This window comes from Solea solea, chromosome 12 (genome assembly GCF_958295425.1).
Source record: "Solea solea chromosome 12, fSolSol10.1, whole genome shotgun sequence".
NCBI classification, from domain to species: Eukaryota; Metazoa; Chordata; class Actinopteri; order Pleuronectiformes; family Soleidae; genus Solea; species Solea solea.
Window position 1 is genome coordinate 5,680,251 of NC_081145.1, and position 23,168 is coordinate 5,703,418.

Consider the following 23,168-nt stretch of genomic DNA (forward strand, 5'->3'; position numbering starts at 1 on the left):
CACAGTTGTGAAGAAACCTTTTTTAATGATGGAAACAACTATTCACTTATTAGGCACTGCATTTTCATATGCAAGAAAATAAACAATGTATTTCCATCACAATGTAAATACAGATATGTGTGGCTACTCAAGAAAAAAACCAAAACACTATTACTTTTTAATACACATCAAATATTTATTTTCAATGCAATGTTTGGAATGTAGGCTGATGCGGCACTGCACATTTCACCCACTGAACTACAGGTCGCCTTAAAGGCATGATCCACAAAACAACATCCCTCAAAATGTAATTTGTGCAAAATACATGAATACTGAACTGTTACAGTACTTAATTGTGGCTCTTAGTAAACTAGATAAAGTAGTCCGAGAGCGCCGACCTCCGCCAACGCTGCTCAGATTCCCAGAGTCAGCACATTCTCGCTTCACAAGGTTAAAGGTCCAGTGTGTAACATAAACATTTAGAGGAGTTTATTGGCAGAAACTGAATATATGAATGTGAAGAATGTTTGTATAAGTGTATAATTGTTTGGTTGTCATAGCCTTGGAGTACACCTTTTATACAGTATGCACTTTTGACAAGGCCTTGATTTACAGAGGCTGCCGTCTTTGCATACAAAAGCCAAACGTACAATTGCATTGTGAACGGAAGCAGAAGCTATAGATATGCAAAGGAAAAACATGGACTGTGAGACTAGACTAATGCAGACCCTTGTTAAGCATGACCAGAACCACAGGCATGTATGTGCATGTGGGAATGCAAATTGGTATAACCTGGCCTTCAGATGTCACTAATTGTTACAAAGTAGACCTTTAACAATTGTTGAATAATTAAATAAATAAATAAATATTAAAAAAAAGAAAAATTGTATCCGTGTCCAGATCGTCAATAAAATCTAAAATGTAACATAAAACAACCTTTACTGTTCGGAGATATTCCGCTTACAGTCAGTCAGTCAAATGCAGCCAGAAAACAACCTCCTACCGACATGTGAACTACAAGTGCTTTTAAAGCTGTTTACTTTAATGTCAACTATTTCCAGTCTTGAAAATGACATGGCATTTCTTAAACACTGTTGTTTGCTTGTACAAAGTCCAATTTCCACAGGGTTTGACATGTAAAATCATCGTAAATCATCACAGTCGCTAAAGCTGGAGTGCGTGAGTGTGTGTGTGTGTGTGTGTGTGTGTGTGTGTGTGTGTGTGTGTATCATCCAGCATCTTCCTCTTCATCTGGTTGCTTTTTTTACCCTTTATATTCATAACATAACAGTTAACATATGCAAAGGAAAGATCTGAAATGAAACATCTAAACAAATCAAATGATGAGGGCAATCATGTTGTGCTCACTGCTGTCGCTTCCACTGTTGTGGGCTTCTTATAGTCGCAGCCTGTAAAACAAAGATATGAAAAACAGTGAAATGTTCTCACATCTGATGAGGACTTTTGTCTCAGTTTTCTCAAAGAGGAAAGTGAAAGATGGTATATATGCCACGTGGTGGAAAGATAATTAGCTGACATTTTGGGAAGTGCGCAAGAATGTTAAATGTCACAATGGCAGCTTGACAAAGACATATGAGTTAATAAGCACGTCCGGCCGCAGATGAGTTGGTGAAATAGGAAAGAAGCAAAGAAAGACAGATACAGGTATACTATTGCATAAATGAGCAGACTAGCATGTGTGTGTGTGTGTGTGTGTGTTTCATACTTGTTGATGGTCCATTTAAGGGTTCGTCTGAATCGGCAGCATCTGAGGAGTCAAAGGAGTGTGAAATTTCACCTTGCATTTTGTGCGCTGGTACATTTTATAATACAAAGAACACTATTTTATATCCCCAACTCATAAATCATAGGGTTATATACAGTACACATTACTGCAAGAAAAGCATAGCAGGCAGCGTCCATAGAAGTACGGCACCTCTTTTCAGCCTCCTCCTGGCAAGCTTAATTTGATCTTGAAGGATCTGCACCCAGTCTCGTGGCCCCGGCAACTTTTCTATTCTGTGTTCAGTGCAGTATTTCTCTGTAAAAACTAAACAGAGTTCACACAATTATATTAATACTCTGTAATGATTGTTGTTTTACTACAAAGCTAATGACTCAATCTGTAAAACTTTACCTTTAATGGCACCTACAATGTTCTGGTCCAAGCCCTTACGGTTGTCATTGAGTCCTCTCTTTCTTTTACCATTTGGCAGGGAGTTAGCCAGGGTAGTGTCATCAAAGAAGGCACACACCTACACAATTATAAGTAATTATATCATATATTATAAGTATACAGTAATTGTCAGAAACAAAAGCAAATATCAAGTGGTGCAACGTGACTGTAGTGTTTTGGTTCTTCCGGAATGTAGACACGCACCAGTTTCCGGAACAACAGGCTCCCAGATCGCGTGTAGTTGATGAGGATGGAGTCCAGCTGAGTTTTTGAGATAAACACGTCATAATCTTTGGCAAGACGAACCTCAGAAAGGAAACAAAAACGCAGTATGAGTTATAACCTCCAGAAAAAATTCAATACATTAAATTCCACGTGAAGGCAAAAGAACATGCTGCTCAATCATTTTTCATCATTTTGTAAATATCATCACAAGGAAATTGAAGTCCAGGTACTAATCCTCAGTATCTGTATCTAGACAGGTTTTCAGCCAAGAAATGAAGAAGCCTCTTGGGAATCAGATGCCAACAGCTAACAACTGAAGATGAATATGATCTGGATTCTGGATGACTGAGGACCTTCACAGACACATTGCAAGAAAATATACTCTTTTAAAAATATGACTTGAGTGAGATTCCAAAAGGTCAGAGGACACAATAGTTCTCAGAAATGACAACTGATAAAATGTCTATGCAGCTGAAATAAAATAACCTCAAAACTCAATGGAGTCAAACAGGCTTAAGAAAAACCTTTTCTTATAATAGAAGAGGCCTTTTATTTTATGTCTTTACAAAAATAGTACAATGTGTAATTTATATGTTTTTAAGACATAATTTAGGCTGAATTAAATACAGGAAAGGAAACACACCAATTCACGTGAGACTGAATAAGTCCAGACCCTAATAAAATCAAACACTAAAATCAAGTTCAAAATGAAGCACAGCAACATACTGTACACATTCATGTACGCTAACGTGCAGATTACCTCTAATGACTGTGGTTCCATCAGTTGGTTCAGTGGACGACTCTGTGAGTGGTTCAGAGGAACTGAATTATTCTGAGGTGGCGGCACAGAAACCTCAGAGGAGACGGGATGACTGGTGGCTGTGGACGAGTCTTGCTCTTTCTCACATTCCTCCCTCTTTCCACTTTCTGCAGGTGTAGCTATGAGCGGTGATGCCTCCAGAGAGCTAAGAGCAGCTCTTCGAGTACTTGGCACACCCAGTGGTGCCATTTTATAAAATGGCCTCCACTTACGTGGCCTACAACAAGGAGCTGGTCCTGGACCAAGACGAGGTTGGCATGGTGATGCTGCCTGCTCCTGTCTTTCTAATGATGCCAGAAAAAAAGACATTAGTACATTTTATTGTCTTGTTTTTATTTCTTTCTAATTTTCTCTCAGTCCACTGACCTTTTTGAGCATGCATCATCCTCCTCACGGTTCGCAGTTCCTGCAAAATAGCCTGCAAGGTGCCCTTACAATTGCACATACAGCAGGGGGTTTCTGGCACGGCAGGAGATACTGCGTCTGCAGGAAAATCAGTAGTGTATTGGTCAGTGACTGGCATGCAGTGTGTCAACAAATTGTGCAGCATAAATGTGTGTTTAAAGGTCCAGTGTGTAACATTTACTTCCGTTTGCACACATTCAATATACTACTCATATGTATGTTTGTGTAAGTGCATAATGATTATGGCGCTTTTACATTATCCGTTCTAGAACTCCATTCGGTTTGGTAACAGGCACGTCATTGTCCATTACTTCATTACCTCCTCACTGTGGGCAGGGTCGTCATAGCATGGCTGTGCAAAACTGCCGTGACGTTTTTTTATATGCGACACAAACAAGTGACGGGCAAAAGCAGTTCTTTTTCAGTATTTGTTCATAGAATCGTTGGGTGCTTCCTGTCGCCAGCTTTTAGCAGTGCCGTCGCTAAATACACCAGACTCCTCTGTTAAATATTGAGGTAATGTCCTTGCTAAATGTAGGAGGTAAAGGCATGTTTTCAGGATTTTTAAGTCTTTAAAACGGACCTAGAGTTCAGCAGACTCGTGATTCTTCCAGTGACGACACTCTTTGACCAATCAGTGGCTGGCAGTCTGTTGACGTCACATTTTAGTATTGGCTCAGCTTGCTTGGAACCTCACCAGAGCAGGTACCAAAAAGAGCACTAGGTACCAGCTACTGTCGAGTAGGGTCGGCTGAGATATGGTTAGTTAGGAAATATAGATGTCTCTTGTTTGACTAAATGGTGATATTGTCCAATTTAAAGATCATGGGACAGTGTGGTATATCTGGACCCGACTTGTTCTTCAAGTCTGTTGCATTATGGAAACAGGAGAAATGCGGGGGTCGAAACATGTGATGCCTGCAAATAAGAATGCTAGAAAATCTATATAAGGTTAGTTTTGCTTTTCTGAGGCAGAATTGTTCGGAGGTTTCGGCAAGAACACATTCTCCCGAGCTGCTGCAGAGCTTGGTTCTGACGCCTGACTTGTAACTAAATAAAATCCCTTTGTTCGGTACAAGTCCTGTGTCAGTGGGGTCTTTTCCTGCATCATCAACTCATCACCTATAGTTCATAAGAAGAAGGAAGCCTGACAAAAACGACACTCTGCCTTCATCTCCACCTGCGTCTCCCCCTTTCTCTCCTGCATTCATCTCTCCATGCAATCAGTTCACCTGCGGCGGGAGCACACCTGCTCCAGTTCAATCATCAAGCTCCTCTACTTATTTCCTGGTGGTAAACATCACGGCTCTCCTGAAGATCTTTCGTATTCTGTCCAGTTATTGCAGTTTCTCAGCTTTCTCTGTTTCTCTGTTAACTCCTGTGCTCAGAACTTCCTCCTGCGTGCATGCTGCCACTGACGCTTACCTTTCTTCGCCGTCTGGATCAGCTCTCAGCCTTCACCTCCACTTCTTGCAATATTCCATGTCATCTGTTAACCCATTGTTAAAGGTAATTTAACAGTTTATGAATGAATGGGTTAACAGACGAGATGGAATATTGCAGTCTTCGTCTGCCTGCTCTTGGGTCCAGTACCCACTGTAACAATAACATCTTGTGTTTCTACAGCAGCGTTAATGAGCGAACCAGCCAAAACAGGCATTTCACGTTTCAGAATTAGAATTAGTTTCATTAGAATTGGTAATTTTTGCACACACACCAATTAGTGATTGTCCTCTGCATTTAACCCATCCTTATTACACACCAGAGGTGAACCCATACAAGCCGAGAGCAGGAGCTGTGTGCAGCACTTATCTGCGCGCGGGGAGCAATGGGGGATTGGGGGCCTTGCTCAGGGGCACCCCAGCCCTCACCCATCCCAGCGTCCTTCCAGTTACAAGCCACATTAGTGGCACTAGTTATGACACATTAGGACCTTTAATTCACCCCTCTTCCCTATTCTGATGCTCTGTGCTAGAGCAAGTCTACATGCTGATGTGTCCCTGAGTTTTCTGGCAGCATGTAGTCATTACACACAAGACGCTTCAATAAAACCATCTCAACAACGAAACAGCCCCGATGTTCAGTACTACACAAGATCTATTTGAAACAGGTTTTTTCATATTTGCTTATTACATACATGTGCTCCACCACTCTACCTTCAGCTTCATTGACTTTGAGTAGATTAAGTAGATCCTTGTCGTTGTGGATCCTCAGGGCTTTGGAGTGGGTGCTGTACTGGCCACAGACTGGGCCTTTAGGGGTGGTGGTGGATGCAGATGAAGGTGAAGCCCCGAGATCTCCTGCACAGTCCCAGCTGTTGCTCTGATGATCCTCTGATCCGAGACACAAAGGTGCGGACTGATGTTCCGAGTCCCGACATCCATCCTGGGGCTCCTTTGTTCCACCATCCTGCTCGGCTCCAGCACGCTGATACACCCTGCTGCTCTTGTCCCTCAGAAGCCTCATCATACCTGTGATTTGTCTCTTGATCTCCACGCCCTCATCCCCCAGCCAAACTACTGTGAGAGAGAGAGATGAGTGGAATTAATGGGATCTGTTATGGTTCTACCATTAATCCTCACAGTGGCACATACCATCAGGCACAGCAGCAGCAACCTTAGGCTCTCCGTTGGCATCTTTACCGCTGGAATTCATCATATATGAAGGGTCATAATCTGCATTAAAAAAGAGGGGATTTGTGCCATTAAATAGTTGAATAACACTGATTAAAGTAGAAGAAACGCTTGTAGAGCGAAAACCTCCACCAAAGCTACTTGGAGAAAAACATTGGTGGAGGTAATAATATGCAGGTAAAATGGGGCCGGTGTATCCCCATTTGGTCTGGGGTTCCAGTGGTTCTCAAAATGTTTATACCACCTGAGTAAATAATGCTTGCTTGAAGTAACACAGTGGTGTATATAGGCCGAGCAACAGATTAATTCCCAATAAGATCATTTGCTTAGTCGGTGTTCAGATGCTGTATGAACATTATATCTCAGTTTAAAGACCTTGTTATTTTAAATAGGAGACTTGGACTGCAGTGTAAAGCCATTCTCAGTGGGGTTAATGTCTGGACTCGATGTTGACCAATCCATGTGCAAAAATGATGACTCATGCTCCCTGAAATCTTCTTTCACAGTTTGAGCCCAGCGAATTCTGGCATTGTCATCTCGGAATATGCCAGAAAAACCTGGTACTGCGGTACATTTAATTTATGTCACCTCATTTCTTTGGGTACGTAACGTTGTTAAACCTGATGAACATGATCCCACAGGTTTGTACAGTAGGCAGTGAGACAAATATTAGAATATTTGACTGTTTTTTTTGGGTCTGGGTATATTGATGCTCTGATAAAGCTGTAGTGACAGTGAGTTGTTTTTTTCTGTGCGAGTCAATACTTAACAAGCCGTATTAAGGAATTCTGTGTTTTTGAATTTATTTCACAACTTCATAGAATTTCTTTCTATACTCATAAGAAATTGAAGTGGCTGTGAGAAAACACTAAATATTTGGACATTTCTCTCTTCACTTTATTACACATTTGTGAAAAAAAAGTATTACCTTTCATATAAAGCTTGTAGTTGCAGAGATAAATCAAGTTCCATTCTCTACATGATGCTCTGCATCAGAAGTCCTCTTTGCTATATTCCCACTGGGAATACTTGTCTGGCTTGTTTTTAAACTGTTCAAATATGAAGTAACACTTAACAAAGGATAATTGTTTCTTTCTGTGTGTGTCAATATTTTTCCAATATGCGTTCTGGAACTTCAGGAAGCTGACAACACTGGGAATTTCGTTTGGAGTGACCAGGATGGACAGGATTACCTAAGTGGATAAAGTCTATGTATTGAACGTGGATGGAGCATCTCTAAACGTAGCTTTCTCCACCATTATCCCGCTGTAAACTCCCTCTTCTTCAGCCAGGTAACTTCTGCCCAAGTTTCACAAACCTTACTGTACAGCGCCTTAATTTGTTAATTAAAATATTGACATTTACTGGCATATTGATTATCATATTGGATGATATTTTTACCAACCCCTAATCCACTGTGGTGACCCTTAAAGGGAGAAGCCCAAATAATAAGAAATTCAGTGTTCAAACTGAATTGTCCACTTGATTCATCTGTAAATGACGTCATTTTGGTCCCCTCCATAATCAGGTTACTGCTCATTACCAGTCACAGCTATGATGAAGACACTGGTAGAGATGCCTCCCTTTAGTGTTTAAATTCAGTGCATTTTACATTAACTTTTTGTGCCATATGAAGCTTTTAATGAATCATGCAGGATTTTTTTTATGTGCTCATTTTATTTTCTTGAGTCCTGGATTAAACTGATATTGTTATAACAAAACCCATTTGCGAGATGGTCGCAGAAAGTGTGCATCTTCATGTGTACAGTGTGCAGACTGTCAGGGACAGTGATGTCATGCAGAGCACCCCCCTCCCCCATCCCATGTAGAAACCACCACCTGTAGGTTTAGTATGAAGTAGAGAAAGAGAGTGTGGAGCTTTAAAGTGATTCAGAACAGCTGCTTGTTTTGTGATTTATTTTTTTCCTTTTGCATTTTCAGCTATGATTACTTGCTTGATTGAATCTTTTATTTAAAAAAATGAAATTGGACTGAGCTCTGTTTCGAGAAATGTCCAGAAATGTGTGTTAGTGTCTGAATCTTGAGCCGCTGGTTATAATGGAGGCACAGACTGTTGTTGGTCATTTGTCGCTGACAGTGTCGTCGGCGTGTGTTGACACAGCGCCAGACACAAACCCAGACACAGACACGGACGCGCGTCTGTCACGGTCTTCATCTTTCATCCAGCAGCAGCAGCAACAGCAACAGCCTACCTTCATCCGTGACCAGTTTAAAGCTCCGTGACTTCCTTCTCCTCTTCCTTTCACCACACTCCATCTCTCCAGAGGGATTATAATCCAAAAAGACGCGCAGACGAAAATCCCTTTAAACAGATCCACTCAGTTAAATCTCTGTCCGCCTTGTTGAGCAGTTAAATTTCTCCTCAGCCTGCGCTAAAGTCATCCGCACATTGCCACCTTGTTACGCGGAGCCTGGCCTGATAAACGCTGCTGTTACATCTATTATCCTTTTCCCAACACGGCGTGGTTCCTCCCTTATGCCATGCAAATAAATTAATGACTTTAATATTGAAAAATCCTCACATATCCCCGTGCGCCACCTGATGGTAACATTCCCATGAAAAGGTCGAGACAAGACATTTGAGTTTAGATGACACAGAGACATTTTCACAAAAGCACAAACTGGAAACACTTTCCATACACATTCCCAAATTATGATCATGAATATTGTTCATTTGTACTGTTGTTGTAGATTTCTATAGATTTAGAAATGACTGAATTACCACACATTTAACTATTGATGGGAGAGACACTTGGTTGTCAAATCAGTCTCTCTTATAACAAACAGGGTGTGAACAGTGAAGATGGACATATCTATATGTAACGTGGGAAAACATGGTCTCCCTTCAATCATGCTCTCACTTAGAGCAGATAGACAGACAGACAGATAGACAGAACCGGAAAATATCTTGAGTAGAATAAACAGGGTCTGACCAGGGCCCGTCTGTGTCTTGAGTTTGCATGTTCTCCATGTGTGCACATGGGTTTTCACCAGGCTCAGGTTTTCTCCACCTATCCAAAAACATGCAGAGGATAATTGCACATTCTGAATTGGAGATATCAAACCATCACTTCATATCATGTTATCATGAAAACATGGCACTCAACCTCCTCTGCCAGTATATGTTTAGTGTTATAATTACAGTTGTCCACATTCTTATGAACCCAATTTTTGATATTCATTCATTCTTTCATCTTCCAACGCTTTATCCTCCATGAGGGTCATGGGGGGCGCTGGTGCCAATCCCAGCTGACATAGGGCGACCTGTCCAGGGTGTACCTCATCTGTCAGCTGGGATTGGCACCAGCACCCGTCTACCCTCATGTGGAGGATAGAGTGGTAGACAATGTATGAATGAATGAAGAATAAACTACTGAATGCAATGAATGGGTCCTCACACCCCCATACATGTAAGGGTGTGAAGTGACTGCAGCAGACATTGCATGGCTCTATAGAGACGCCTGAATACGTGCTTCCCTTTGTCATTAGGTGGCACACTGGCTTTGGACGTTATCATCGGGGATAGATAAAAAAAACATTAAAAAGAATGGAGGCAGGGTGGAAGCCTGCTGTGTAGTGAAGGTGGATACAATAGGACTTTTGCACTTTAGAAAAAAACATGTAAAATATAAAAGAAGACATATTTCACAGCAATACATAAATAAAATAATAAAATAAAATGCCAAATACAAGGACATACTGTGGATAATGTGGAACTGACAATATAGGATAACATTTGTGAGTCCAGCCTGCAATGATTTACCAACTTTGATGAAACTTCAACATTGAAACCTCAAACTCATTTGAAATAAATGTCCACTTTGTATCAGGCAACTATACAAAATATATCTTGCCCCAGTTTACACTAACTTCACTGGCGATTTGATAGCTTTTTGAAAGCAGAAATTATATTCTAATTCACTGGGGCGGTATCGGCAGGTTGTAAGCTCCGAGGTGTAATGCTGCCCTCCACAGTTCGAAATTCTTAATCACAGTTCCAAGTCACTCGTTTAACCCAAGTATGTTCAATTGACCAAAAGAAATCACTTAGCACTCTTATACTGAAAGGTGTGTTCGGTGAACTTCCTGTTTTGGTACTTCCGGTTTAAACTTCAAAGCCGCTGCGCCACGCTAATATTTTGGATAAGGCATTATTTGCCGAAATAAAGAACTGACGAAAAATATCGGCGCCCTGGAATGGATATAATTAAAGCTGAAATAGCCAGAAAGAGGAAGCTCCTCGAAGAGAAACAGCTTGTTGACGTAAGTTGCTGATTAAGTTGTTTGTTTTGTTAGCGTGCTGCTAACCGAATAGCCAATGTTGACGAGAGCTATCTGAGTTCAGACAACTTTCTTCTCTAATAATGGTTATAAACACGTTTCAACATGGAAATCTGTAAATAACTGAACTTAACAGACAACATAAGACGCGACAAACTAAATTATCTGTGTGATGTAGCATAGCACAGGCGATAGCCGACCGTCACAAAGGCTCATATTAGTGCTAACTTTGGTGATTCTATGAATTTGTGTCTTGGTATACTCGTGTTTGTGTGGATATACATATTTATACAGGTCCAATTCACACAGTATTATGTGTCAATTCAATAATAATACTAACAAAATAACCACGCATTATTGTTGCCACGCATTTTGAGCTGTCCTGGAGTGACGTAAGAGGAAAACAAAAAAGAAGAACCCTTTTGTTTATTATCCTAAATATTATAATTATTATTATCCTAAGCACTTCAGAAGGTCACTCTGTATTTATTTTAGGAAGGCACTCATAGATGTTTAATAATGCAATTATCTTTTCCCAGGAAAACAAAAAGTACTTCAAAAGGGGCGATCTTGCTCGCAAGGAACAAGAGGATTACTTCAGAAGATGTGGATATAAGGTTGATACCACTTTTTGTCTCTTGCTTTATCTCAAAAAGTCACACCTATGACACCACTGATTTTCTTCAGTCCAATTTTTTCTGTAAATAAATAGTCAGAAAAACAAAGGTTGATGGCATTGATGCCCTAGTGCACATTCATGTTTGTGTTTACTATGCTGTTTTCTCCCAAACTGCCTCTGCTGCCTGCATCTGTAGGTTCAGAGAGAGACTCCCGAGAGCCAGGTATGGGATTGCACAGCGCAACTAGCTAACAGGGTGCATGACAAAGGAATAAAATGAACCGTGTCCTGAAAGCTTCCGCTTCTTTGGCCTGTTTTTTCGAAAGGATAAAAGCAGAAATGACCCGGGGGAGGCAACTTTACTGGTTGTTAGACATAACCTTATGAGGATGAAGTTAATCAATCTGCTACATACCTATTTGACATCAATTAATCTCTGCTGACAATTATTGATAAATTGGTCCTGCTCTAGGTCATTTCGGAAAAGTATAATTTTTGTTTTTAAAATTGTTATTTAATCATACAAGTAATTGTTGTCAGAGTTGCATAAGCAATGAGCATTTCTTTTGGTACAAAAATTCACTTACATTTCCTGAACCACCTCATTTGTCCTGTACTGGTTATGTCTTACAAACTGTTTACAAAGTCAGCAACAGGTATTTGTCAGAAAGCAAGGTTACAAAGAAAGGAAGCAGTAAAGTCAGAGTGGAACACAGCAACTGTTTGGATTACAGCATGGGTACCGGACTGAAATGTTAAAAAACGGCTTAATTTTTTTTGTCCAATTATGAGTTTTTTCCTAGTTTTGTTTCATTAAATTAACAGTTGTCCTACGGATACATCTATTCCTGTTCTTTGCTAAAGACTTAAAATGTCAGACTTAATACGATCAGATGCAGTTTACTGTGTTTATTTGAGGAAGGGCTGTTGTTTCTGTGGCAGGCTTCTGTCATCACTTTGTTTGTTCTGTTACATTGTGCTGCATGAAGCACAATCTAACGGTGCAAGGATGCATGTGCCTATGAAAGCATGACCTGGTAGTATACTTTATTTTTCTTTGTTTCAAACAAAGTAGTGTTTTGGGTTTCAGATGCAGTGCAGTAACACTCAAATTCCACTAAATGAATGTTATGAAATTAGAGTAACATTCAACACGCTTGCTTTCACTGGTAAGTTACTTAGTGACCTGTCTTTATTCAGGTAAGATTTGGAATGCACACTTAAGGTATCACTTACATAATGCAAGTGGTTTTTGTTTTTTTCTATTTTTTGCTTTGGCATAGAATGACAAATGTTTTGATGTAAAGTGGACCTTATATTACCTATAAAACTGTCCATTAATGCCAGTAAATATGTTTCCTCTCTCCTGGAAGATTGAAAATGCGGAGGAAGATGAGCCATCCACCTCAGCCACTCCAGTGTTAGAAATGGAACTAACTGAAGAGAAGCTGCCAATGACTCTGTCACGACAGGAGGTGAGTCAATATGTGTGATTTTGCTAGAAGTATGCTGTTCACTGACCCTGTTGGGTCAAAGAAAGTAAAATTGATTTAAATCTCAGTGTGACTTTCTAGTAAAATTATGGTTGAGAAGATTTCCATACTACTTGAGTCTTTTACTGTGTTTAGGTAATACGACGACTTCGAGAAAGAGGGGAACCAGTTCGACTTTTTGGAGAATCTGACTATGATGCCTTCCAAAGACTTAGGAAGATTGAGATTCTGACCCCAGAAGTAAACAAGGTAAGAGTGGGGTGGAACGAAGTTTCCAGAGCGGAACATAAATTAACACTGAATTCACTTCACCAGAAAAGTTGCACATCATCACCACTAACACATTTCTCATTATAGCCCTGATATAATCTGTCACCACTAACACTATGATCAGACTTGTTAATCGTTGGTGCTATTCATGTGTTTGTGAGTTGTGTTTTGTGGCTGCTAAATTGTGTCATGTGGTAATTTTTTGGAAATCCTAATTTGGATTTTGCAACATTTCAATGACTGTTCACTCTTTCTCCACCTGGAATGTATTGTTGTCCCTTTTTTTTAGGGTTTGAGGAACGACCTGAAAGCAGCCATGGACAAGATTGACCAGCAGTACCTGAATGAGATAGTTGGAGGAACAGAGGCAGGAGAAGTGGACACACAGCACGACCTTAAAGTACACGAAGAAAACACCACTATAGAAGAACTGGAGGTACATTTCTCTGATAACTTAATATCATGACTTTTGGTCACATTAAATATTAGGGGTTAACACTTCAAAGCCCATCACACAATTATACGGGTCCTCCCCCAGAAAATTAGATGCCATTCTGATGTATTTTAAGTAATAGTCATATTTTAAGTGAACAAAAACAATTGACTCAATAACTTATTCAGAGACAGGTTCAATAATAAGTCCTCATTTAACTAGTCCATATGCATCAGCATGTTTTTTAAACCTGCACCCTTCATCACTCACATCAGCAATTCAACTCTCTCCAGTGTCCCTACATGCTGACCCTGCCTCTGACTCAAGAGATGATGGAGATGATTAGGCCTAGTTTCATTAGTCCGACTATAGTTTCTGTGCAGCAAATACTGAAGCACTGGGCATTAAAAGACTTTTAAAATACTAAACTGCCTGACGATTCACTTGCTGTAGCAATATGCTGTTATGCTTAAAACCTGGAGTAGATTTTCAGTGGTCTCTCCTTACAATCAAGGGGAATGGATTTATAGTAAAGCAATACAAACAGCGCTGGGTGGAGGGACTGATCAAGCACTAATATGCAAGGTGGTCCGAACGAATAATTCCGAAATTTGGGGGACACACGTCCCTCCCCAATATAATGGACACAACACCTATGGTTGTGTGGAGTAGCAGGTGCATGAGAGAGCTGGTTGACATCAGTTTGTCTGTGACAGAGTTTCATATTTTGGCTCCTGAGTGTTTTACTGATCCTCTAAATCCTTCATTGTCCACCACAGAAAATGGCTGAAGGTCTTTGGATTTACATCCTCTGATACTTCACTGATGCAGCCCTGGCTCTGTTATGGGGAAGTGGGATAAAGGGATTGTAAATGCTATATTCAGGGTGATGGTTTGCCAAGTTACCTCTCATATTACTCGTATTCCCAGGTCACTGTAGTCTGGCAGTCCGTTTTTCCATCGCCTTTGCTCCATTCTCATTTCTTCACACAGGGAAACCAAAATGCTTCCACACATGAGATTTAACGGCCACTGGACCATCAGTGATTTCAAAATCTTCAAGTCACCTTACATCTATGCTTTTTCCCCTGGCGTCTGCCATTTTTGCTATAATAGATCTGTAGAGACAATGAGCCGAGTGATGGACACGCATGAGACGACCGCCTTTGGTGGTTCAATTTTCTCTCCTCTGATTCACTACAAAACCACTGTTTTTGCCCAGAAGACGTATCACCCGATATGTCATCGACAGCAGCAACATGTCTGTTCTCGCCATATTGTCTTGACTTGAAGTCCCACCCACAGATCAGTCTGCGAGTTGTCTCTCAAAAAATACATTCTAATAAGATAGTAAAATAAAATACGATAGCTAATAGTGCTATACAGCAGCACTAATACATCGAGCAAGTTCACTGTATTTTTTTTCCTTTCACCTCAGGGTGGCAGCACAGTCATACACCTGTGCACATGGTTTTATTTAGTTGTAAATTCAGGTTTTTTTTTTTAATCAGTAAAAGGTAAACTGACAACAGACACAGAGGTTTAAAGTCAACTGTGAAGCCTGCTGCTTTCAAGAGCAGTGGTTGAGTTCAATCTGAAGAGTCATTACAAAACTCGGCATAATTCATCATCCACTTCATTAAACTGTTGTGTCTTGTCGAGTTGTGCAGGAAGCAGCCGCTAATTCCTGACCTATTTTAGCGGAATTTTAAGTTTCCCTAAAAATATGAGCTCTTAGGAAAAATACTTCGGTTGTTTGTGAACATGTATAAACAAATGTATTTATGTCACATAACCGGAACCTCTGTGGGAACCTCTGTACCAACATGAGTCAATGTCCAAATATGGGCATAGATGTGTGATGTTTTGCTCAAACCTCTAAATTTGAAAGCTCCGCCTTGGAGTGAAATTGTGTATGCAGTTATTTTTAGTAATCCATCATCTAATCTGTTCCCTGTTTTACAGCGTCTGTCAGTGAAGGTAGTTGTTGATTTTGTCTTTAATGTTTGAACTCTCTTTAGGCTCTGGGTAAAACCCTGGGAACAGGAGATGACAATTGGGACCAGGACGTCATTGACAAGTTTTTGAGGGTAAGACAAAAGAAGGTCACACTTTATATTAAAGAACACATATTCCCCATTAACTAGGTGCTTACTAACATGCATAAATAGCATACTAGCCCTTTATTAAGCATGTATTAACACCTTATTCTACCTCCTATTACAACATGAATTAAGATTTTTCCTGATTAAGGTGTTAATACGTGCTTAATAATTGTAATAATTGTGAATATGTGTTCCTTTATATAGAGTGTTACCCCAAAAAAATGTAAGTAAATAATTGCTATCAATTAAACATAGAAATATAACGGTATTTTCAAGATGGAACATGTACTGTGATACGTAACATTATTAAAGCCACAAGTTAAAGCTGCAGTGTGTCATTTTTACCATTTCTGTTGTTATTGTTCTGCATCTGTCTGGTCTTTGTGAACAGAAATGGAATAACGTATCATTTGAATGCTGCATCCTTCATCTGTAAACAGGCTCTGTCAAACAACATTATTAGACCTGAGTGAGGGAGTGTTTGAGTGTATACAGCAGCAGGGCAGAGGCGGGTGGGGACAAGAGACATTTATTCCGTCAAACTGCTAAACGGCGGGGGGTTTTGAACAGTAGAATTCACTTCTGAAACTTTATTATGGGCACTTATTTATGTTTTCAGTCATACTCCAACGTGTTTGCATCTCTGACTTCCTGTGTGCAGCGTAGGAATGTCCCCAGGTCACATGACATCTAAACTCTGCTATACTGAGAGTCGTTTGGCGTCGTTAATAAACTTAATTAGCATTGCGTGAACTTGTTTGACAATCTAAACATTTGTATATTTTTATACACGATGCAGCTTTAAGAAGAGACTCTGTCTAATGTCGGTGACCATTTCAATTTTGAGTAATATTTTCTTATTTTTAGTTTCTGCTCGGTGTTTGGGCCAAGGATCTGAACAAAAGAGAGGACCATGTGAAGCGCGGTGTTCAGGGCAAACTGGCCAGTGCAACACACTCACAGACGGAGTCGTACCTCAAACCTCTCTTCAGGAAACTCAGGAAGAAGGTATCTATTTTTAAAAGCTGGACGATGTGTCTTTTCTCTCTCTCTCTCTCTCTCTTTTTGCTCAAAATGTTTGATGCATAATTGTTTTTATCTCTTTCAGAGTTTACCAGGTGACATCAAAGAGTCAATCACCGACATTATTAAATTCATGTTGGAGAGAGAATATGTCAAGGTTTGTCAAACGATCCATGAACACTGATTTTGTTTCCTGTAGGAACTTTGAGTGTGACTAATCTACTGCCACGTTTTTTAACCAATATGTCTCATTTTTCTTAAAGGCGAATGACGCTTACCTGCAGATGGCCATTGGAAATGCTCCCTGGCCAATTGGTGTGACCATGGTGGGCATCCATGCCCGTACGGGGCGAGAAAAGATTTTCTCCAAACACGTGGCGCACGTTCTCAACGATGAAACGCAAAGGAAATACATTCAGGTGAGATTTTCACACTGTTCATCACAGTTGTTTTCATCAGTCCTTCCTCATACTCATGTATGTAATGATGATTGGTATCATCATATATGATGATCATATACATGCGCCAGCTTTTGGCTGCCTGAAATCTCTAAAGACAGGACGTGTTCTAGTGATCTCCAGCACATCTTCACACTGACTTTAGTTACCTTTCATTGACAGTAGTTGTTAACTCTGTCAAACAATCTCTAAACACAAGACAATGAATGACAGCGCAAGAGAGAGCTGGGAATGTGACTTCATAGTTTTTCTGAACCAGCGTATTCTGCACGGAAACGCACGGACGGCCCCATAATGTGGGATTTCCGGCGCCACTGTTTACAAGTGGTTATTGGCGGTGTTGTGTGTGAATTATTTCAAGTTACAGTAGATTAACCTCTGTTCAAGAGGGACAGCCTTCAGATTCTTCCGTCGTGGTAGAAAAATATCTGTCGTTGACGGAGAATTCTCGGTTAATGTGACCCCTGTGGTACATTATATGTTAACATTGAGCAAAGAAAAGTTTTGAGTTACACAGTTTTAGTATGTGCTCAAAGTATTCCCGCCTCTTCTCCTGTTATTGGAAGTACTCGGATTATTTAAATCAGAAATATTTATATATATATATATTTATATTATTGCAAAGTGTAACATTACTGAATGACTGGAATTCCTAAAAAGTCTGTCTGTAGCTTATTTATATGACGGTAAATTGCGTCATGCTGTTGTCAGTGTAAATCACCAACTGGTATCTGCACAAGTTGGTGATTTAATAAACTGCTGAGGTTTCGGAATGAGCTCAGGTCGGATGATAGCGACAGTAGGTAACACATATCATTTATTTTGAACACAAGAATACAACTAGAACTGAGACAATTACTTGATAATGAATCGATTACTAAATTAATCGTCAGCTAATCATCAGATTATCGATTAATCGGTTTGAAGCTTTTTTCATGATTAAAACCAGATTTCTGATTGTTTCAGCTTCTTAAATGTGAATATTTTCTTCATTTCTTTGCTCCATGTAACAAAGAATTTACAACAAGACATTCGACAAAACATCATAATTTCCAGGTTTGACAAACATATTTTAACCTTTTCTGACATTTTATGAACCAACCGATTACGCGGTTAATCGAGAAAATAATCGACAGATTAATCGGTTACGAATATAAGGTTTAGTTGCAGCTCTAAATACAACTATTGATGTCTAAAAAAGACGAGTCTAAACCATTTATTTTTTCTAACGATTCAGTTGTTTGTTGATGTTGATGTCATGGAAAATTCTCTCGAACACTTCAATACAGAAAAATCTGCCGTATGTTATTACAGAGTAAATACACATTAATTAGAGGACTCGCAAAAGAAAACGTAAATACTGTTTAAGTGTGCGAACAATTCTCTGCCAAAATCAGTGAGAGGACTTGGAGGAGGCGATAACCGCAGCATCTCTCTCTGTCTCTCTCTGTGCTCTTTTAATCAGGACAGTGAGACTCTATAATCACACTGCGGATTGTCTCAGTGATTTAATACTTATTACTGTAGATTTGTGTGTTGTGTGTGTGTGTGTGTGTGTGTGTGTGCGTGCGTGTCTTCCACCTCGTCTTTGGAAAGAAAGCCAAAATAAATCCAAAGTCTGTTCAAACAAATGTAGCAGTTTTATTAATTTTCGGAGAGGATCGAGGGAAAAATAACAAACCAAAACTTCTCTTTTCAAACCCAATCCTACCTGCAAAAAGAAAACAGGAGAAAAGAAAGATGGAACAAAGAAAATATTCTATTTACTGCAGCTTTCAAAATGAACTTAAATACCCACACAGCAACTTATCCAAATCTTCACACACTACGACTTAACTACTATGAAACTGCAACGACACAGGATTTGTTTGGAAAGGTGAGGAGGAGGATGCCCAGAGTGCAGTTGAGTGAGGGTTTTTCTTCTCTTCAACCACTCATGGTGAGCCAATCTCCTTCCAATGAGCCACTCACAGTGTACTCACCTGGTTGCAGAGATCCACCTGAGAGACTCACAGTCTCACACACACTCTCAAAGGAAACTGGAAATAAATGTGCTTAACAAACCCAAAACAGATGTTTTTCAATGAAAATTCTGATACATCAATTATTGTCTTATAATTGAATGACATACATAGAGATTCGCACCTGTGTCAATGACAGTGGAATTTTCTTACCTTTTATTTTTGTTTTTCTTCATACAGGGACTGAAGAGGCTGATGACCATCTGCCAGAAACACTTCACCACTGTTCCGTCAAAGTGTGTAGAGTACAATGCTCTTTAAGTGTCCAGTCCATCGTGTCATCAGATAATGTTGTCAAGAGCTCTTCACTTTTGGATTTTGGTCTTTCTCAAGTGCGGTTGTGGAAGAACAATTGAAGAACGTTCACATTTATGGATGTTTTGAAGAGTCGGATCCATTTTCTACAATTTTCTGTAATATTAAATATATATCATGAGCTACTGAACTGATCTTCCCCTTCCATGCTTTCTTTTGGTGTCTTTTTATTTTTTCCATGGTGTGGCTAAGCTAAGTGTTATTTGCAGAGAAAGATCCACTATGTGTAAGTTTCATTACATCTGAGATATTAAAGTTCTGCTGAGTCTGTTTTGTGTGGGTTTGCGTTGTCATGTTTTCAGCAGATAAATCAACCAATCCCTGTATCTGGAGGCAGCTTGTGTGAGAAAATGAAGTTGTGTGCAAAGCAGAGAGAGCTGAAAAATACTTAATTTAAATCCGTTCCATAATAATTATGTAGATTTGCTCTCTCGTCCTCTGCATCTGGACTACAAAACCTGATCATTTTAGCCACCACGTTTCTCGACGATGTGTGTGCATGGAAACCTTTAATAATAAAACATGCACCATGACGCACTTTGATTGCAGCACTGCACACTTCATAAGTGAAGAATTCATTAAGCAGCGTTGGGCAGATGAAGATAGCAAATTAAGGAATCATTGTTCAATTATGTGCTCTGGATTACTGGATGGTAATTGGGGGGAGAAGAAGAATAAAAATGTAATTTGCAACCACTGATGAAAACCTTTCAGTGTTGTGCTAAGAAGCATCCAGCATCACACATTGACCTTATTACACCGAGTAACCATGGAGACCCTGATCTGTTCATTGTGGTCATAGTGTGTTCTCGGCTCTGTGAACCCACGTCACCACGGTTTCAGTCCGTCAGCTCTGAACACGTCACTGCCTGAGACGCAGCTGGACACGATCACAGTTGGCAGCGCAAATACCATGAATAAGAAAGAGAATACCATTTACCCCCCTCACCACTTGCTTATGACACACAAGAACGTAAGGGGAAATAATGTATCTCGGGAGGGCTTAAACTAACGTCATGAGAAGTGTTACTCGCTGTGTCCTTGAGACCAAATGTGCCAAATATGTTGGTTTTCGTCCAAGGTCTAAACTGATGTGTCACTGTCAGCAGTGACGTCTGCTCAGCCAAGGACTTTTAAATGATTATCCAGTGTATTTGTTGTGGCTTCTAAATAAACACAAGACTTCCTTGTGTGTGTTTTTGCACCAGAGGGATAGTTGTGACCTGTTTTAGCTTTATCTTGTTAGAGCAATGTTATGTCCAACAGAAAGGACATTTACACGTCCTGCGTGTTTTGGGACTTTTCTGTCCTGCGTGTTTTGGGGTTTGTGTGTGTTTTCTGTCCTGCGTGTTTTGGGACTTGTGTGTGTTTTCTGTCCTGCGTGTTTTGGGACTTGTGTGTGTTTTCTGTCCTGCGTGTTTTGGGACTTGTGTGTGTTTTCTGTCCTGCGTGTTTTGGGACTTGTGTGTGTTTTCTGTCCTGCGTGTTTTGGGACTTGTGTGTGTTTTCTGTCCTGCATGTTTTGGGACTTGTGTGTGTTTTCTGTTCTGCGTGTTTTGGGGTTTGTGTGTGTTTTCTGTGCTGCATGTTTTGGGACTTGTGTGTATTTTCTGTCCTGCATGTTTTGGGACTTGTGTGTGTTTTCTGTCCTGCATGTTTTGGGGTTTGTGTGTGTTTTCTATGCTGCGTGTTTTGGGACTTGTGTGTGTTTTCTGTCTTGCGTGTTTTGGGGTTTGTGTGTGTTTTCGCTTGTGTGTTTTGGGTCGTTGCAGTGCGTTTGCCCGCGTCGGCCACCGTAGTTTTCTTCAGATACTGTTCAGGGTGTTCATGAACTACAAAAGGTCATAATCCAGCAGAGGTGAACAAATTGCTGATATCAAATACCTCCTTGTCTTGATGGAGGAATTTGATTTGTTCCTAAAAATGGAATCCATTTTGACCTCCAGCTGAATGATGATACCTAGATTCTTATAAGATGTAGCAACAGTATTTTAATTTCAACCCCTTGAGTGGTTGAGATGTTGCTACCTTGTCTCAACATAGGTAGCTTGTTTTGTAAAGACTGCAAACAAATGTCCAGATTTGCCTGGCACTGAGCCCGTGTGTGGACGTCCTGGTTAAATGGCGCCTGATTTCCCTGACAACAATCGAGGGTTTGTATTCTTTGTGTTGGAGGCACTCTCTAATGACCTCAGACTTACATGCACAGTCCAATTACTCGCTGTAAGATGTGAGCAAGCTGATAAAAACCCGCTCTCTATGCTCCTTTTGTTCCAGGCGCAGGATTGTGTCAGAGTGGGACATGTGAGGGATCCACTCAGTGTCATTAACACATTCAAATCCTGACGCTTTATGGAAGGATAATCTCAATAGCCTACGTGTAACTTGCATATATTAGCACACTAATGTGGAAATCAAAGCAAATAATGCTGCTTGGAAGCTTAATAGTTTTCCAGAGTGTTATTTCATGGTGAAGTATGTCAGGATAATAGATTCAGTTCATTTAAAGGTACAGCGGGTAAAATTCATACTAAAATGTGACGTCATCAGTCTGCCGGCCACTGATTGGTCAGAGTGTCGTCACTGGAAGAATCAGGAGCGCGACGTCCGACACAAGAATCAAACCGAACAATGCCGAACTTTAGATCAGTTAAAAAGACTTTAAAATCCACGAAAACTTGAGTTTTGAGTTAATCTCAACAATTAGCACGGACATTTCTAAAATCTCAATATTTAACAGAGGAGTCGTGTATTTAGCGACAGCTGTCAAGAACCTAAATATATGTTCTTGATATTTATAGTCATTTTGTATAATAAGTTTTTTTTTATTGTGAACTACTGTATACTTCAAGACACTTTTATTTTGAAATTGTGTGAAGTTCTCGGTGATTGTTGGTATATAATAGTTGAATATTTCTTTATATGTTTTCCCCCCACATAGCTGGACTTTCTGCTATAATAAGACTTGACTTATTTAATGCGTGTTATTCATGCGTGACAATGAAAAGTGAAAGAGTGAACTCTGCCTTGAGTCTATTCCACTTTCAAATGAAGACACTATAATGGAATATTTCCGATGATTGTGTTGTTTCCAGGTGACCACTCTGCATTATTGTCTGTGTAAAAGCCTTGTGTGTGTGTGTGGTTGCTTGCCAACTGGGTCTGTAATTAGAGCTTCACCTACTCCTTACACCTAGACTGGCTGGATGTTATGATTGTTGCCAGGCACCTGAACAGAGGTGGAAACCAATAACCAGGGGAGGCGTAAAGTGCATCTCCCCCACCACCACCACCAGCACCACCAGCACCATGAGCACCACACATCTCTTCTTCTCTCTCCGCATGTGTGTATTTGTCTTGCTTTTGCTCAGTTTCTCTCTGCACCCCTGGTGGTTTTAATGGTTTTATGGATTCAAATGCACTTCTTACCTAGGATTTATGGTAAATACGTCACATGAACATCAGCAGCCTCATGTAAAGTGACTGTGGTTACATCAGGAGTCACTAACGATATCATCACCACCATCTAGGCGAACAGTTTATAGGGCTCAAATGGAACTTAAAGGTCAGGATCCACAGTTCATTTAACGAGGGTGGCAGCAGAGGACAAACACAAGGTGCTTTCACTGAGGGAATATCACATCGCTAAGTTAACTTATTACTTAGTATCAAAAGTGATCCGTTTTTGTGAATACAATCAAAGAATGACGTCTTTGTAAATGTTACTGTGGAACGTTTGCCTGTAAGGTGACACTAAACTGAACTAAAAAACAAACAAACAAACATGGCAGCGTCTAAAAACCTCTCCCGTTTCTCCATATTCCTTACGGCAACAACTAAGGAATATTAATGAATATTAATGATTTCACAAAAATAGAAACGATTTATAAA

General features: G+C 40.1%; 2 protein-coding genes across 3 annotated transcripts; one reads left to right on the forward strand and one right to left on the reverse strand.

The window, feature by feature from the left end:
- Window positions 1-101: 101 nt before the first annotated feature.
- bend7 (BEN domain containing 7) lies at window positions 102-8,715 on the reverse strand. Its single transcript, XM_058645925.1, has 10 exons — window positions 8,452-8,715; window positions 6,200-6,280; window positions 5,762-6,124; window positions 3,567-3,683; window positions 3,141-3,484; window positions 2,360-2,461; window positions 2,117-2,234; window positions 1,916-2,029; window positions 1,706-1,747; window positions 102-1,388 (listed from the first exon to the last, which is right to left on the reverse strand). Exons 1-10 carry the CDS (start codon window positions 8,513-8,515, stop codon window positions 1,333-1,335), a joined length of 1,401 nt encoding a protein of 466 aa, XP_058501908.1. The 5' UTR covers window positions 8,516-8,715; the 3' UTR covers window positions 102-1,332.
- A 1,628-nt stretch (window positions 8,716-10,343) lies between these two features.
- Window positions 10,344-19,547, forward strand: prpf18 (PRP18 pre-mRNA processing factor 18 homolog (yeast)). 2 transcript variants are annotated; one of them, XM_058646422.1, is made up of 11 exons: window positions 10,344-10,522; window positions 11,080-11,157; window positions 11,356-11,382; window positions 12,533-12,634; window positions 12,788-12,901; window positions 13,212-13,358; window positions 15,377-15,445; window positions 16,328-16,468; window positions 16,569-16,640; window positions 16,747-16,902; window positions 19,143-19,547. In XM_058646422.1, the coding sequence occupies exons 1-11, from the start codon at window positions 10,457-10,459 to the stop codon at window positions 19,221-19,223; spliced, it is 1,053 nt and encodes a 350-aa protein (XP_058502405.1). In that variant the 5' UTR covers window positions 10,344-10,456; the 3' UTR covers window positions 19,224-19,547. The 2 variants fall into 2 exon arrangements, with proteins under 2 accessions (XP_058502405.1, XP_058502406.1); XM_058646423.1 differs by lacking the exon at window positions 11,356-11,382 and having other exon boundaries at window positions 10,345-10,522.
- The last annotated feature ends 3,621 nt before the right edge of the window (window positions 19,548-23,168 follow it).

What these genes read in the sequence shown, in the direction of transcription:
- bend7 (XM_058645925.1), bottom strand. Translation starts at nt 8,515, where the DNA reads ATGGAGTGTGGTGAAAGGAAGAGGAGAAGGAAGTCACGGAGCTTTAAA. An exon ending in GATGATGCATGCTCAAAAAG is followed by an intron (nt 3,485 to 3,566) that starts GTCAGTGGACTG and finishes TGGCATCATTAG; the next exon opens with AAAGACAGGAGCAGGCAGCA. An exon ending in CTTAAATGGACCATCAACAA is followed by an intron (nt 1,389 to 1,705) that starts GTATGAAACACA and finishes TTTGTTTTACAG; the next exon opens with GCTGCGACTATAAGAAGCCC.
- prpf18 (XM_058646422.1), top strand. Translation starts at nt 10,457, where the DNA reads ATGGATATAATTAAAGCTGAAATAGCCAGAAAGAGGAAGCTCCTCGAA. An exon ending in GAGAGACTCCCGAGAGCCAG is followed by an intron (nt 11,383 to 12,532) that starts GTATGGGATTGC and finishes CTCTCCTGGAAG; the next exon opens with ATTGAAAATGCGGAGGAAGA. An exon ending in TGACTCTGTCACGACAGGAG is followed by an intron (nt 12,635 to 12,787) that starts GTGAGTCAATAT and finishes TACTGTGTTTAG; the next exon opens with GTAATACGACGACTTCGAGA.